The sequence below is a fragment of the Castor canadensis genome, chromosome 9 (genome assembly GCF_047511655.1).
Source record: "Castor canadensis chromosome 9, mCasCan1.hap1v2, whole genome shotgun sequence".
Taxonomy (NCBI): Eukaryota; Metazoa; Chordata; class Mammalia; order Rodentia; family Castoridae; genus Castor; species Castor canadensis.
In genome coordinates this window covers 100903556-100921948 of record NC_133394.1, presented here as the reverse complement: position 1 = coordinate 100921948, position 18393 = coordinate 100903556, and the positions used below count along the sequence as shown (strand labels likewise).

At 38.0% G+C, this 18393-nt stretch overlaps 1 protein-coding gene across 5 annotated transcripts in view; it reads right to left on the bottom strand.

Moving 5' to 3' along the window:
• The window catches only part of Uba6 (ubiquitin like modifier activating enzyme 6), a 75016-nt gene extending 57386 nt beyond the window's left edge, over positions 1 to 17630 (bottom strand). For 3 of the 5 annotated variants that reach the window (XM_074042084.1, XM_074042088.1, XM_074042087.1), the window contains exons 1-2: positions 17478 to 17630; positions 16135 to 16197 (exon numbers count right to left, since the gene is read on the bottom strand). In XM_074042084.1, coding sequence (XP_073898185.1) covers positions 16135 to 16197; positions 17478 to 17548 — 134 coding nt within the window. In that variant the 5' untranslated portion in view covers positions 17549 to 17630. Of the gene's footprint in view, positions 1 to 16134; positions 16198 to 16968; positions 17319 to 17347 lie in introns of those variants that run through there. The other 2 variants (XM_074042086.1, XM_074042085.1) reach the window with 2 other exon arrangements.
• Positions 17631 to 18393: the final 763 nt, after the last annotated feature.

Genomic DNA, 18393 nt, shown 5'->3' with positions numbered 1-18393 from the left:
ATATGTTATTTTAAGTGTTTTACTTGTATTAATTCATTTAATCCTTACAAAAATTCTATGAGATAATTTGTATTATTATTTCCATTTTTTTATATAGAAAAGCTTAAACACATTGAAGAAGCAAGGTAAGATTTAACTTCTTCTAAGAAGTAGAGGTAAGATTTAAATGAGTCACTCTAACCTTAGCACTCACACTCAAGTGTTATGCCAGAGTACATGCTGACTGGGAAAATCAAATCACTATGAAAGTTGGGTGGGTGGTAGTGGTGGGGAAAGGAATCAACCCAAACCCAACAATCAGTTCCTGACCTAATTCTTTCCTACCCCGATTCCTATTCCTCAAGAACAGCCATTCTCAATTCTTTCAGTTATTTCTTCTAATATTTGCCCTCTTATTTCTTTTCTTTTTTTAGGGCTAGTAAGTGAACCCAGGGCCTAGGCAAGTGCTCTACTCTTTTATTTCTAAATAACATTTATAACTTTATTTCTTGATTTTTCTCAGTGTTAACTTTCTACTAATAAAGACGATCTTTCTGAAGTACAAATTTTGATCAAGTTATTCAGTTCCCTTGACTTAAAAATCCCAATGGTTTCCTATTTTCCTTATAATGATCTAAATTCTGTAAGTCACAAGACCAGTAATAAACTAGTCCCTGCTCAGCTCTACGGTTTTATCTCTGGTCACCTCTCCATCAAACTCTAGGCTTTAGACATACTAAAGGTTTTTAGTTCTCCAAATGTGGCATGTTCTCTTTGGTAGTTACACTTTATGTGGAGTATTCCTCTCCTCCAATATTCTATGCCTAACTAGCTTCCACTCATTCTTTGGGTCTCACTTTATACATTACTTCCGCATTTGTTGCTTCCAATAAAAAGCACATCTTTTCTGAAGAAAGTGGTGGACCATATTTACATGCATATAGAACATCCTACGTTCTACCTGTAACACTTATCACAGTGTGTTTTCACTATTTGTTTTTTTGTTTTTTTTTTTATATATTCCATAAGGCAGGGCTTTTACCTCATGTACCACTGTCTTCTTAGTAACTAAGAAGGCCCTGGGACCTCTAATTTGTGGAAAGCCTCCCTACACCATGCTGTGCTGAACCAAGTCACACTAAGTATCTGCCTTGAGAAAAGTGACAGGCCATTTTTCCCTGCCCGCTGGCTCCAAAGCCCTTGCGTGAATCTGCAGAACGAACAGGTAAGCATCACATACCACACACGACTGCCCTTCACACACTCCTAGAAAATAATCCAGCACAGCCCCTAGGCAGATTGAACATCCCCTCCAACAAAAGTGAAAAGCATAAACAGCAAATTGCAATCAACACGGACAGCAGGGATGAGGAGGAACGCTGAACCTGCCCTGGAGAACAGGGGTGGGGCAAGGATCTGAACTCTCAGTGAAGGAAGGCAGGAAAAGTAACAAAGGGAGGGTGACAAGCCAACCTCCCAGAGGAGCTGAACTAATACCTAGCAGAGGTGGGGTGAGGTACAAGGACTGACAGTGGGGGTGGGGTGACAAGCCAACCTCCCAAAGAGGGTCCAGTGGTGGATCCCTGAGCTGGTCTTGGGGGACTGAGGGCAGTACTCAAAACTGAATACCCCCACCTTGCTGGGGAGGAGCCCACCAGACCGAGTTGCAGCTATATAGCAACACAGATGCCTGGTGAAAACAAAAATAGTTCTGACCACATTGCACGAACTGACAGTGAGTACCTCAATTGCATCCTGCTCTGTGGACAGAAGGAACCAAGTACTGCTCACAAGCCAGTCCCCTGGTGAGACCACTTCAGAGGTCTCACTTGTAACGGATGGTCCATAAGACGAAAGAAAAAAGAAAAAAAAGGGAAAAAAAGAAAACAACCCTCCAGTTGTCTCCACCTTAAGCTGTCCATAAAGAGGGGCAGCACCCTTCCCCATAAAGCCCAGAACACCAAGGGCCAGTACCAGTATTGGATGCCAAAGGACTAACTCCAGAACTTTTACCAAGCAGACTGAACGTTTTGTTGTTGCTGTACCTGGTTTTTTTTGTATTATCAACTTAACCATCACTATTCTTTTATCACTACTCTCACTCCCTTCACTTTCCCTCCTTTTCATATGCTACAATCCATTGTTCTCCCTCCCAACTACTCTTTCTGCCCCTTCTCATCCACTCTCTCTCAGTCTTTGCTTACCCCTCCTATCCTTGCCCAACCTGTCACCACACTACCACTCCAGCCTACATACTCACCACCTGCTGACTAGCCTATTGTACCAACCATACACACCCCCAGCTCCCTGAAATCCATGACATAAGCACCTTAGACTACAAAAGCAGAAATACAACCTAATACACACAATGGCCACAAAACCCAGCAGCCCCCATACTTCCTCCCCACCACCTTTCAGCGCCACCTTTACCATTTACCTAAGTTTCTATGTCTAGCCAAAGAACCATTCCCCCTCAACTCCCACTGTTTACAGATATTATCACCAAGGGGTTTTCTATATAATTTGTAAACAACTGATCTGACATTGAACCTGAATTTGTTATTGCTAATTTACACTTCCAGGCCAGGAACAGAAAGCGCACATCAAACTAGCTAACAACCAAGTCAGTCACACACAAAAATTAAATCAAAGGAAAGAAAACAGGCAATTAAAACCAACAACTAGCCTATCAAGAACAGTTACACACACCAATTGGAGCAATGGGGAGAAGAAAAAGGGAAGGGCATCAAACCCCTTGAAAAAACTATTCAATAGAGGATTTACTGGGAAATGAAGAAAATGGATACCCAGTTCCTGACCACAACAAAAACAAGAAATGTCACCAATGAACCCAGTGACACCCATAAAAAAATCACTCAAGAAGGAAATCAGGGTAAAGATCACTGAGAAACTCATGGACAAGGTACAAGAAAGTACAAGATACACTCAAGAAATTTCAAGATACCACAAATAAAAAACATGAGAAGACACAGAAACAATTAACTCAGAGAGGACTTCAACAAACACCAAAGTGAAACAAAGGACATTATTAAAAAAAGAGATATGTGAAATAAAGACAACACAAAATGTAAAACAGGAGTTGAACAAAGGTATGGAAAACTTCAGAAAAAAGTATAAAACAGAAATCCTGGAAATAAAGTCCTTTAGTCAAAAAAAAAAAAAAAACACAGTGGAAGGCCACTCCAGCAGACAAGAACAAGTAGAAGACAGAATCTCAGAGCTCAGAGATTAAAATAGAAATTAAAGAAGAAAACAGAAGAACCCTTAGTCAAACAACTCAAGAGCTGTAAAAGGAATATGGAAGAACTCAGGGACTCCATCAAAAGACCAAACCTGAGAATCAAGGGCACTGAAGAAGAAGAGGTGCAACCCAAAGGGATATGTAACATCTTCAATAAAATAGTAACAGAAAATTTCCCAAATCTTGACAACGATTTGCCCATTCAGGTATAGGAAACCTCCAGGACACCAAACACACCTGAACAAAACAGAATCTCTCCACAGCATATTATCATTAAAATAACAAGCACAGAGAACAGAGACAGAATATTGAAGGTTGTAAGACAGAAAAAACAACACATAAAGGTAAACCCATCAAAATAACAGATTTCTCAACAGAAATCTTAAAAGAAGGCCATGGAGTGAGGTATTTCAGGCACTGAATGAAAATAATTTTAGCTCTAGAACACTCTACTCAGAAAAACTATCATTCAAAATTGACAGAGCAATAAAAGTCTTCTATGATAAACAGAAAGTAAAACAATATGTGATAACCAAGCCACCATTATAAAAGATTCTACAAGGAATTCTGCATACAAAAGATGAAAGCAAACAAAACCACAAGAAGACAGCAAGTATTAAGCAGCAGGAGAAGAAAAGTAATCAGAAAGTAGCATTGATTTGGCTACTTAAACAACAAAAACAACTAAATGGCAGAATTCACCACATACCTATCAATATTAACAGTGATTATCAATGGACTGAGCTCCCCCATCAAAATACACTGTTTTGGCAAACTGGATTAAAAAGGAAGATCCAACAATCTGTTGTTTCCAAGAGACCCACCTTACTGACAGAAATAAACAGTCTTAGGGTGAAAGGCTGAAAGAAGATTTACCAAGCCAATGTCCTTGAAAATAGGCAGAAGTAGCAATACTTGTATCAAACAAAGTAGACTTCAAACTTACATTGGTCAAATGAGACAAATAACATATCAGAAAGATCATTCACCATGACCAAGTCAGCTTCATGCCAGGGATGCAAGGATGGTTCAACATATGTGAATCATTAAATGTAATACAGCACATTAATAGAAGCAAAGACAAAAACCACTTGATCATCTCACTAGATGCAGAAAAAGCCTTTGATAAGATTCAGCACCATTTCATGATAAAAGCTCTAAGGAAACTAGGAAAAGAAGGAATGTACCTCAACATTATAAAGGTTATATATGATAAACCCATAGACATCATACTTAATGGGGAAAACCTGAAACCATTTCCCCTAAAGTCAGGAACAAGACAGGGTGCCCACTCTCCCCACTCCTATTGCTTGGAATTCCTAGCCAGAGCCATAAGGTAAGAAAAAGAAATAAAAGGAATACAAACAGGCAAAGAAATAGTCAAACTATCCCTGTTCGCAGATTATGTGATCTTGTATCTTAAATACTCAAAACTTCCACTCCAAAACTCCTCATATGCGGACTTTAGACGAAGGGCAAACACAACAAGGGGACAGGACTTTGATTACACGATAAGGCTAGTGCACACGAGGGAGGTATGAGGATAGGTAGGCAACCCCCCCCCCCAAAAAAAAGATAGAGAGCATTTGATGTCTTCAATGCAAAGGAACTAATGCAGAAACTTTAAAGCAACAGAGTCTAATAGGAGAAGGGGACTAGGAACTAGAGAAAAGATTAGTTAGAGAAGAATCAATTAAGAAAGTAACACATATGTACATGGAAGCAAAACTAGCACTCTCTCTAGATAGCTATCCTTACCTCAACTAGCAAAAACCCCTGGTCCTCCCTATTAATGTTTATACTCTGTCTTCAAAAAAATTAGAGATAAGGGCAAAACAGTATCTGCTTGGAAGCGAGGGGGTGGGGGCGAGAGGGAGTGGGTGGGGGCGAGAGGGAGTGGGTGGGGGGAAGGGAGGAGTAATGACCCAATCATTGTATGCACATATGAATAAAGGAAATTAAAAAAAATGCTCACCATTCCTGGCCATAAAGGAAATGCAAATCAAAACTGAACTAAGATTCCACCTCACTCCTGTTAGAATTGCTACCATTAAGAATACCATCAACAACAAATGCTGGTGAGGATGTGGGGAAAAAAGAAACCCTCATATGCTTCTTCTGGGAATGTAAGCCAGTACAACCACTATGAAAAACAATATGGAGGTTTCTTAAAAACTAAACATAGATTTGCCATATGATCCAGCAATACTATTCCTAGGGATATACCCGAAGGAATGTGACTCAGGTTACTACAAAGGCACTTGCCTACCCATGTTTATTGCAGCACTATTCACAATAACCAAGCTATGGAAATATTCAAGATGCCCCACTACCGACAAATGGATTAAGAAAATGTGGTATTTATACACAATGGAATTTTACTCAGCCACAAATAAGAATGAAATTTTGTCATTCACTGATATATGGATGGAACTGGTGAACATCATCTTAAGCAAAGTTAGTCAGCCTTAGAAGACCAAAAATCGCATGTTCTCCCTCATATGTGGATTATTACTGAAAACAAATGCAACAATGTTATTAGACATGGTTCACACAATAGGGGAGACCACACACGGGAGGGATAGGGAAAGGAAAGGAAACCCAAAATTGAATGTGGTTGATATGCTCACCGTATAGGAGTGAATATAGTAATCTTAAACTGGTGAGAGCACTATGCGAAGTGGACTAGGAAGTAGTGAAGAGGTCTGGTAGAGATGACCCAAAATGGGTTGTAATACACATATGTATGGAAACAACACTAGGAATCTCTCTGTACAGCTACCTTTATCCCAAGCTAACAAAAACACTATGTTTTCCTTATTATCTCTTATGTTTTCTCTTCAACAACATTGGAAATGAAGGGGGTGGAACAGGTTCTGCCTAGAAGTGTGTGTGTGGGGTGACAGGTGGCCAAAATAATGTATATACATATAAGTAAATGTAAAAATGATAAAATAAAATTAAAAAATTATACAATTTTGAAAAAAATATTTTTCATTGAGGTCATGTCTTTCTTATGAATTAATTTTAAGATTACTTGGGAAAATAATGAATAATCATGATATGAATATGGGTATAAGTAACAAAACAGGTAAGAAACAAAACTTAAGATATATGAGCCAAAGTTTTCCAAAGAATCACATAATCTCAAATTCTCAATAGTCACCCAAACCAAGTATATATACGTAATATACACAAAAGACTTCTACTTTTAGCCATAGTGAGGTAACCAGGTCTAGATTTATTCTCCAACCTCAAATAATTGAAAATTGAATGAAATAAATGAAATAATGGGAGTTCAAATACTGAACAACAAGCAACTCAGGAGAGTAATCTCTGAAATAAGAACAAATAAGATGAACTGTCTTTTAATTCTTATCTATAGTTTCCAGGCTGCAGTGGAAGGTGGGAAATACAAACAGAATCTAGTGGGCTCCCCTGAATTAAAAAACAGATGTATATTCAAGAAGGCTAGGATTTGCAAGTGGCATACAAGAGTAGAGAGATGCAGAAAGAATACCAGAGATCTGCAGAGGGTTCTCCTTTACGTTTAAGTTGAGTACAGATTCACACATGCACAAGAGGATATAACCTTGAACGTGGGGAAAGAATTACCTGAAAAGGCAAGAACACTCACTGCTATTTAAGTACAGCTGGAAAAAGTCTCTAGACAAACAGAAAATGTCACAATACAAAGGGCACTGAATAAAATATTCAGAAGGGCATTACATCAATAGTGGACAAAAATTAATTTTAAACTTAAGTCATCTCTGGTCTTAAAAGCAAGTTTTGAAAAAAATAAACTGTTTTCAAAGTAACTGTGTTCCTGAACAAAGCTGAAGAATATTTAAAGAAGTCCAAAAATTATCCAGCATCCAAAGTAAAATTCATAATGTCTGGCATACATTAAAAAAAATAGTAGGTATATAAAAAAACAGGAAAATACAATGCATAATGAATAGAGATGTAAATGAAAAGGAACAAACTCTGAAATTTCATAGACAGAAGTAGACACAAAGACATTACAACAATTTTAAATATCATCTGATATGATCAAGAAGGTAGAGGGAAGAATAAGCAACCAAACACCTAGAGAATAAAACTACAAAATATAAGATAAAAAATACACTGGAAAGAATTAGTAATAGATTTGGAAACTACTACAAAGAGAACTTGAAGATACAGCAATAGAAACTTCCCAAAATGAAACAAAGGGATTAGAAAAAAGGATAAAAAAAATAAACAATGTAAGTAATATAAAGGACTTCACTTGGCTTAATTTATGTGAAACTGGAGTCTCTGAAATAGTCTTGAGTGTAGGGATATGTGAGTAACTAATGGCCAAAGTCTTTCCAGGAATACTATAACCTCACAGACCACAATGTAAACAAACTCCAACCATGAAATAAGGAAAACTACATCAATGCACAACACAAAACCAGGAATGAAGAGTAAATATTGTAAGTAGCTAGACAACACTATTCACAATAGCTAAAATACGGAATCAGTTTAGGTGCCCATCAACTGAGCAGGAAAATGTGGCATATACCCCACGTATTACTCAGCTGTGAAGAAGAATGTTGTTATGTCAATGGATGGAACCAGAGATCACCGTGTTAAGCAGAATAAGCCAAAATGAGAAAAATAAATATTGTATGTTCTCTCTCATATGTGGAATTCGGTCTTTAAAAATGAATGATAGTATGTAAAACAGGTCCTTTTTGGGAGTGGGTGCCAGCATGAGAAGAGGGAGAAAGGAGAGGACGAAGGGTGGGAATATGGTAGAAGTACTTTATATGTACGGATAAAAAAATAGAACTATTAAACCTGTTGAAATTGTTTTAAGAAGAGGGTAGGTGGGATGGAGGGAAAGGATAGAGGGGGTGAATTTGACTGAGGTATATTGTATACATGTGTGGAAGTATAAAAATGAAACCCCATTGTATGAATAATAGATGCTAATAAAAAAAGGAAAAAATATCATTTGGTCTGATAGACACAGAGTGCAAATAAGAGCGTCACTCTCTCTAACCCAAAGTAGTATGTGGATTTGGACAAAGTGGTATGGATTTTTAGGCCCTTTCCATGTAATACCTGTCTTGTTTTTCGTGCACTTTGCAATACTGCTAGCATCTTGGCTTTCACTAGAGTGGCATTTTTGGCAGTAGTAGTAGCTCTTAATCCAGCATTGGGCTAAGGAGAGGAATACAAACTCTCAAACATGACAAGGCAATCTTTAAGATTTGTCGTAAGATAGGAGGAAGTGGAGTCTCCACTCTTGGGAAAAATCTGTCTTTCAGTTAGTTCTCTCCTCTCTTGTGTGGTGGTTGGGGATAGCAGGACAACTCTACTCATTTAGTGGGAATAAATTAGCGTCTGGCTGGCGGAATGGCTCAACTGGTAGAGTGCTTGCCTAGCAAGCGTGAAGCCCTTAGTTCAAGCCCCACACTATTATTTTAAAAGAATCATATAAGTGAGACAAAAATGACTTGATCTGTAACATATGTAAAAAAAATCCTGTTCTAATATATAAGCAACGATTTTGTGATACATCAGAGCAAATTTTGTTTTACAGATGAGAAACAATACTTTAAAGAGACAAATTTCATATTAAGGTTGCAGAGCTATTATGCATTATTCCAATTTTGTAAGTAAAACTGAGAAAAAAAAAGTCCTGAGATAATTTCACATGGGTCAACTTAACATAAAGTCCAGTGTAGATAAGTCTTCTATTCTAGAGTCTTGTTTTATAACCATTGTTTCCTATTTGGATCTTGTTACTTAAACATACGATTAAGGCATAAACCTCTGATTCATATGCCTTTATAAAACTAGATGAGCAATAATTTAAAAAATTAATTTATCAACCTTATGTAATAAAATGGAGGGTGTCATTTTGCCAAAACAACAGATGCTCTCTTTTAGGAAAAAAGTTACTAATTAATTACTTCAATGAAACACTCAATTTAATAGTATATTCCTCAATACAAATGAATACAAAAGTTTTAAGAAAAAGTAGCGATAGAAAACAGAGTACATTAAGTACAGGAAAAAGAAAATAAGCATAACGTTTTCTGCCAGCAAGCAATGCAAGTTAGAAGACTGTGGCTCAACATTTAAAATTTATTTCTGGCTGTAATGAGGATTGAACTTAGGGCCTCATGCTTGCTATAAAAGCACACTATCACAACATTTTTTAGAGTACTGGAAGTAAAAAACTGTAGACCTGGAATTTTACACCCAGAAGAAAAGTTTTCAAAACAGAAAGGAAAATAAGGAATTCTTCAGATACACAAAACTTGAAAGAGTTCCCTGCCGGCAGGCCTTCAATGTAAGAAATCATAAAGGGAATCAATTGAATTCACGGAAAGCATGGAGAGCATTAGAAATAATAAGTATAAGGATAAGCACAAATATCCTTTACAAAAATAAATGGCTGCTGGACTGGGCATGATGGTACATGTCTATAATCCTAGTTACAGTATAGGAGGTTGGAGGACAGGCTAGGAAGATATTAGTTCAAGGCCTGGAGAAAATGTTAGTGACTGCCTATCTCAAAAAAAAAAAAAAACAAGCCTGAAGCTAGGCATGGTGGCATACACCTGTAATCCCAGCTATGTGGGAGGTCATAGGTAGGAGACTTTTGGTTCAGGTCAGCCTGGGGAAAAATGTGAGACCTTATTCAAAATTAACTAAACAAAAAGAGTCGGAGTATGGCTCAAGTGGTAGAGCTCCGGCCTAGCAGGACCTTGTGGTCCTGAGTTTAAATGCCAGTACCATCAAAAGAAAAAAGAAAAAGAAAATCAACAACTTAAACTTTAACAGTAACAACGCTCTGTGAGTTTATTACAAATGTCAAACCCAAATGTAAGACAAAAATAACTAAAATCCTTGGATAGGACAAAATAGAAGTATACTATTATAACTATAAGGTTATTTATACCATACAGGAAGAAATACAGTATTTCTTCAATATATACTGTGACAAATTCAGGATGTATATTATAAACAGAATGTATATTATAAGCCATAAGGTAATCACTGAAAACATCAAAAAAAAAAAAGTACAGCAATATGCCAAGAAAAAATAGAATAAAAATTCTCAATTATAGGAAAAACAGTAACAAAGACACAACCAAATAGAAAACAAAAAAGCAAACTAGAACAAAATAGTATCAGTGTTGTCAAATTCAGTGAGCCCTTCATGTCCATGGATTCTACACTCACTCATTCAACCAACTATGGATCCAACATATTCCTGAAAAAACAAAACTCTGTCTGATCTGAACAACTACAAACTTTTACCCTTGTCACTATCCCTAAACAATAACACCTGTTACACAGCACTTACATTGCATTATAAGTCATATACAGATGATTTATCAAGTTCACAAGAGGATGTGCTTCGGCTATAAGCAAACACTGTGCCATTTTGTATAAGGAACTTGAGCATCCACAGATTTTGGTATCCATGGGGACAGGAGGTGGTGGTATCCTGGAATCAAACCTCCATGTTTACCTAGGGATGACTGTGAATGCAAATGTTACAAATACTACTATTACAAGATATTTTCAGATTGAATAAAGAGAAAGGTGCAGGAGACAAGGACATCTGCTTTTACCACCTGTTTTCAAAACAGTACTGGAAGAACTAGCTAGGCAATCAGGCAAGAGAAAGATATAAAGGTTATTCAAACTGTCCCTGGTTGCAGAGGACATCTTATATATAAAAAAACCTCAAAGGCTCCATCAAAATACTATTAGAATTAAGAAATGAATTTAGTAAAGTTGTATTATACAAAATTAACATATTAAAAAAAGTTGTGTTGCTATCTAAAATTACTAAACTACTTGAACTAGAAATCAAAACTAATCCAATGTAGAACAGCTACAAAAAATAAGATACCTACAAATAAATTTAAACAAAGAAGTAAAAGACCTCCACAATGAAAACTGTGAAACACTGATTGAAAAAAACTACAGAGGACATACACAAAAAGAGGGAAAACATCTATAGTCCAGACTACAAAAGTTAACATTGCTAAAATGCTATACTACCCTGAACAATCTACAAATTCAATGCAACCTCTATCAAAATACCAATGATATTCTTCACAGAACAAGGAAAGCGATCCTAAAATTTGTACAGAATCACGAAACACCCATACAGCCAAAGCAATCTTGAGCAAAAAGAATAAACCAGGAGACACAATACCTGACTTCAAAGTATCTTAAATAGCATGTTATTGGCATAAAACCAGACACACGTCAATGGAACAGAACTGAGACTCTAGCAGTAAACCCACAGATTTATAGCCAACTGATTTCTGCAGAAGTGCTAGGAACAGGCATTGGAGAAGGACAGACTTTTAAATAGAAGGTGCTGACAAAATTAGGTATCTGTGTTCTTTTAGTCACTATGACAAAATTATCTGAGAAAACAACTGGGGGGGTGCAATTTTGGCTCATGGTTTCAGGCCATTTTTGTGGGGAGGGCGTGGTGGAGCAGAACAGCTCTTATGGCAGCCAGGAAGGAGGGAGGAAGCGGGGAGGTAGAGAAGGAAAAACAGAAAGAGGGGGAGGGGGATGGAGAGAATGCTCTACTCTTTTCCACCTGGGTCCAAAGCTTATGGGATGGTGCCACCCCTATTCAGGAAAGGACATTCCCCTTAACCTACCTGAAAAATACCTTCCAGACACACTCAGAGGTGTGCTGTAAATGGAGGAGATGAAGGTGAGGGAATGATTGATGGGCCTCATATACATTTATGAAGAGAACAATGAAACTTCTTGCAATTGCTTTAAGTGGGAAAGGGAGAGGGTGTGTGTGGGAGTATGGCTGGGGCAATCTAACCAATGTATAATATAAGGCTATTTGGAAATACACAATGAATCCCCTTTCCAATGAACACACACTAATAAAAATGAAAAAAAAAAAAAAAGAGAGAGGTGATGGAAACTAGGAGGTGGGGCCTGGTTGGAGGAAGTAGGCCACTGGGGGTGTGTCCTCAGGAGCTATAGTTTGCCTCAGGCCCTCCCCAAGGTCTCTCTTTGCTTCCTGGTTGACATGCCATAGAGAGCTCTCCTCCACCATACTCTTTAGCCATGATGTTTTGGCCTTCCTCAGACTCACAGCAATGGAGTCAGACAACCATGGACTGGAACCTCTGAAACTGTGAGCCAAAATAAATCTTTCTTCCCCTTTAGTTGTTTATGTCAGATATTTTAGAAAAGGCCCTCACTAGACGCCAGATGCCAGTACCTTGACCCTGAACTTCCAAGTCTCCATAACTATAAGAAATAAATTTCTGTTCTCTATAAACTAAAAATAAAAGCAAATTAAACACAAAGTATGCAAAAAAAACCCCTCAAAGACACAAACAGAAATCAATGAGGCATAAAACAGAAAAATTAGTGAAAATTAAGACGTGTTTCTTTTTGGGGGTACAATTTGGGTTTGAACTCTTTGGACTCTGCACTATACCTTCCATTTTGTTCTAGTTATTTTGGAGATGGAGGTCTCAGGAACTATTTGCCTGGGCTGGACTTGAACTGCAATCCTCAAGATCTCAGCCTCCCAAGTGGCTAGGATTACAAACATGAGCCACTGGCACCTGGCTTGAAGGATGGTTCTTTGAGAAAACAGTAACTAACAAACTTTGGCCAGAATGATCCAGAAAAATACAACACAGAAAAATTACCATCATCAGGAATGAATGAGGAAACATCACCTCAGATTCTATAGACATTAAAAAGGATACATAAGGAATAATGTAAAGGTACTTACTAACCTAATGACATTAAATTTACCCACTAAAATAATGGATATGTTCTTTGAAAGGTCCAACTAGTAAAAACCACTCAAGGTGAAATATATAATCTGAATATCCCTATATCTATTAAAAGTCCAGAATTTGCAGTTGAAACTTTTCCACAACTTCAAGGACAGGTCTTTCTAGAAATCTGAGAAACTTTCCCAGTTCGTCCTATGAAGTCAGCCTTACCTGATATAAAAACTAGGAAAAATCACTGAAGTAAGGAATACTCCACACAAATATTCTTCACATGCATAGACACAAAATTTCTTAAAATTCTGGTATGTACACGTCTATAAAACTACACCAAGACTGCTATGTTCTAAATGTCTGTCATTCCAAAATTTGTATGTTTAAACGTAATATGATACCATTAAGAAGCTGGGCCTTTTGGAATGTGATTTTGGGAAATTATTTTATAGAACCCTAATGAACGGTATTAGTGCCCCTGCAAAAACGGCCCAAAGGAGCATGTCTGCCCTTTCCATTATGTGAGAACGAAGCAAGAAGGCACCATCTGTGAAGCAAGCCCTCACCAGATACCACATCTCCTGGCATTTTAATCCTGGAACGTCTCAATTCCTAGAACTATAAGCACTAAGTTTCTACTGTTTATAAATTACCCACCATTAAGTATTTTGCTATAGCAAAATTATGTTTGTAAATCAGCTTTATCAGGTTGGAGAGACATAAAAAGTAATGAATAAAATTAATCAGTACAATTTCAAGGAGTTGCCACTTGCTATTCCAAGAACGTGACCAAAAGGACACTAAGAATGTAAAATATATTAAGAGCCAAACTTAAGGTGCTTTCTGAAGTACATTTTATGATCAGGAGACCACCTATAAAATTATTTTCATAAAAGCTAGATTAAGTGTTAGTTCTATCACTTTTTCCAAGTGTGTTATACAAAACAGGATTTGGACTCAACATACCGGTGATGTGAATGTAAGCTCCTAATATAATGCTTACAGCTGACTACACATCCCACATTAAAAAAAAAAAAAAAAAAAAAAGAATTAAAAAAATATAAGCCTACCCTTCCAAATTCTACTTACATAAATCTATTTCTCATGATTATATAAGACTATGCTATTTTCCATACAAACTCCAACAGTTAAAAAGTAGTTAAAATAGTTTCTGCCGGGTAGTGAGCTGGTGGGGAGGAGAGGGAGGAGATGGGGGGTGGGGGGAGAAATGACCCAAACATTGTATGCAAATATGAATTTAAAAAAAAAAAAAAGTATTATGCTTCCAAAGTCAAACCTAGATAACAAGGTACATTCAGAGAAGTTTACTTCCATTCCTACCACTGCCTGCTGGTTCCTTTTTCCTTCAGTTTTGTAAGATTTTTGCATCAAACTTCTGATGTAAATAATAAGCAAACACATATATGTGGTATACTTCTCCCTTTTAGTACACAAAAGATTAGGTATACTATAAAAACTGTTCTCTACCCTTTTTTTTCACTTACTATATCCTGGAGATTATTCTATGTCAGTATATAAGGATTGTTTTCATTCATTTTTATAATTGTGTATTACTCCATACATGATGAGCATGTGGGGTTTTTTCAGTCTTTTGATATTGTAAGTCGTGTCAATAAATAGTAGTGGTCATGTCACTTTGCATTTTTTCCAGTGTACCTTTGGAAAAGCTTCAGGGCAGTAAATATATATGTCATTTTACTAGATGTTGACACATTCCCCTCCACAGGGGCTGTACCATTTTGCATTCCCAGTAGCAGTGTGTGTGAGAGAGCCCAGACCTCTTACTATCTCTCCAGAGCCAGTGTCAATCATACTGGCAACTCTTGCCTTTACAGTTTGAAATATACAGAGCTTACATCCTAATTATTTTCCTTATCACTTCACCTGTGCTATAAACAAATAGGTTGCCTGGCAGTAATGAGGAAACTTTTGTGGCAAGCCTTGTTTTGTTATAGGTCAGTTCTCAAGCTGCCTGTATGCCCTGGGTGGAGGAAGGTTCTGAAACATGTTAAACAGCCTTGGTTGCCAATGAGTCCACATCAGTTCCTGTATCAGTGGTGTGAGCTTGCACATACACCTTTTTCTGGAGACTGGAACATTAAACACACATCTTTATGCTCCCCTAAAGTAGCTGTTTTCTGTTCATTTTTATCAACTTTGAAATAAACTCACTGGGAGGTTCCCAAAAGACAAAAAAAAAAAAAAAACATATTTCAATTCTCTCTTTTTTTTTTTAGTATGGGATGGTAGTGGGGCTTGAACTTGAGCCTTGTGCAGGTGCTCTAACCACTTTAGCCCCATCCCTTTTTTGCTTTAGTTATTTTTTAGATAGGGTCTTATGTTTTTGCTCAGACTGTGATCTTCCTATCTACAGCTTTCCATGCAGCTGGAATTACAAGAGAATGCCATCATGCCAGGTAACTGAGATGGGGTCTTGCTAACTTTTTGAACAGCTGGCCTAGAACTGCTATCGTTCCAATCTCCCACCTCCCAAGTAGTTGGGATTACAGGCATTAGCCACTGCACTCAGCCAAAAAATTTCAATTTTATGAAAAAGTATAGTTTAACATTCCATCAAATTCCATTCAAATCACAACTCTTCAGCCACATATTTCTCCAGTCTATAAATTCTGTTTTATTGAGATTACACTGAAATAATCATGTTCTCTAGATGTTACTGTGTAACTGCAGTGAAATGGGTTGTTTTTCATGAAACTCCTGTACTACCAAGAACATATATAAACACACTTGTACAAATCCAAGAGGTGTATTTTTGTAGGAAATAGCAAAATCCTTCTCAGTCCTATCACTTAAATCTAGATAAACAGAGATTTTACTATTACTAAAGTTTTTGGGTTACGTATAGAATGAAAAAAAAAATCACAGAAACCCTAATTTTTTCTTGAAAGGAATTCTTAGGATATACATAACAAAATCCTGCACAGTCCTATCCTTCTATATTTATAGAAACTCTCAGGCTATGTATATACAAAATTCTGCATAGTCCTAATGGTATCTTCAAATAGACTACTTGATTACTTTAGCATTTCTGAAGAAAATAAGTTTCAGTTTCCATGAGGTTCTTACCTGTAGAGTCCATCATCAATCTCCAAAGATTCTGTTGACATGATGGGCAAATTTTTACTTGCACTGGGGAGAAAAAAAAATCCAAAACTTTTAAGAGCAAGGATGGCTATTAAATACTCATATTCTGTAATGTAATATTCAATTATACATGGGATCAGATTAACAAGTTATCACGTTTTTACATGCCAAACATATTTTATTATCTATCACTTTTTAGATTTAAAAAAAAAAATGTTTTGAAGTTAAATTCTCTACCTGCTTGTTCTGCCCCATGTGCATTGTTAAGATTATAAAATCCCACAGCTGTTTTATTATCATGTTGTCATTGCTACCTTTATTCTAATGGATCTATATTTTTAACAATTTTGTCCCATGAATCTTCTCTATATACACATTCTCCCTAGATAAATTCATTCAGTACCATGGAATTTACCATATACTGATGATACTTACTTAATATATTTGTGAAAACAAGAACTCTCTTCTGATGTCTACACAAACCCTAGACAGTTTAATTCTCCCTGCTTCTCATAACAGGCATAAAGAAAGCACCCAAGAAATGAATAAATTTTAAAGTTAAAAAAATCAAAGATAAACATACAATTATGATGAGGTAAACTTTAGTGGTACATTTGCATTGGTGTGTCCCAATTTTTCCATAGCAATTTTTCTTCCAACTTAAGAAAAAGCTACAGGCTTATGAGCAGTTTCTTACTAGCTGAAAATAATGCATTGCACCATTTCTATCTTTGGTATGCTGTATTCTGAGTGTGCAGAATAGATACAACTACTGGCTTTATTAATTATGGAATGACTGAGAGAGGAACTACTTACCAATACACTGGCATCAAGGCCTACTAGCAGGAACATTTCCCCCTAAGTTTGCAAGAAAACCCCCAAGACTAACTAAGAAACAAGATAGCACCTTGCTTTTGTTTTTTCCTTTAGTTAACAGAGATCTGAGCGTGTCCACACTGCCACCGACTCATCCTGACTAGTTCTCTCTGGTAAGAGTTTTCAGTGGAGGATGGTGCACAGGGACGCGGTTCGCTCTTTACCAAAAGGGAAGGTGCGGAGCACCAGACCAGAGAGGTCGGAGGAAGGGGAATGCGGGACCCCAACCGGAACTGAGAGCCCGAGAAGGAAGGGGGTTTTGTCCTCGGGAGACCCGAGGCAGCGAAGACCGGAGCCCGCGCAGCCACGCCCACCGCACCTCCCCGGCCTCCAGGCCGGCTTTGCCCCGTGGCCTCCCGCGCGCTCCCGGCCGCCCGACGGAAGTGGCAAGCCAGAGTCCGCGTGCTGCCGGAACCCCTGGTGTCTTCGCGCCCACGCCGTCCTCTCACCCGCTGGACCCCCAAGAAGAGCAGGACGCCTCTTCCGCGCGAGGCGGGCACGCCGGTTCGGACTCCTCCATCGCCACCCCGACACGCTACCGTTGCCGGCAGTGGAGAGGCAGGGAAGGGGGCGGGACCGTGGGGGGTCAAGGGGCGGGCGGCGACGTCATCAGAGGGGGCGGGCCTAGGGCAGCGCGGAGCCCGGATGTATTTCCCGTCAACCCCAGAGACGCCCTGGTTTCCGGTTTGGGTGTGGCCTAAAGGGGGGAGTCCGCAGGTGAGTGAAGGGGCTGGCGTTAAGGAGGTCGGATCACGTGGATTTAAATGCAGGCTAGAAAGAACTTTCAAGTTACACGTCACCTCCAGCCCTGCAAACTAAGCATACTGGTCTCTAGTGAGTCACAAAATCATGGAATTGCATCGCAAAGCCTTGAGTCTTAGACCAATCAGAGGAAACGCCTTTATTTTATAGATTAAAAAATCGAAGGTAGCTCCAGATTTCCAGGCTGAGATTCCATTTAACAAATAATTTTGAGCACCTGTCATAAATTTAATACGATCGTGATTTTTAGAGCTGTAAAGTTTGTCCCCTTCATATTATGGGTGAAGTCAAGGAATTTCCGGTCAGTGTGACTTGGTTAAGGCCATAGAGCTAGTCACTGTCAGATTACCAGAACACATGTTTAAGGTCATCTAATTTTCTTTCCATTCACTGCTTTTCACCTGTTTTTGAAAACAAATGGACAAGCAATACCATTAGAATTTGTCTTTCAATGTAAATAGCTGTGTGTATTTTAAGAAACATCTGCATGATTTTAAAACTTGGCATATACTTTGACTTGGGAATTATATAATTTCCTGTAATATATATTTTTACTGAACTAGAATTTCTTCCTCTCTCATGTGGAGACAAGGATCCAGGGAA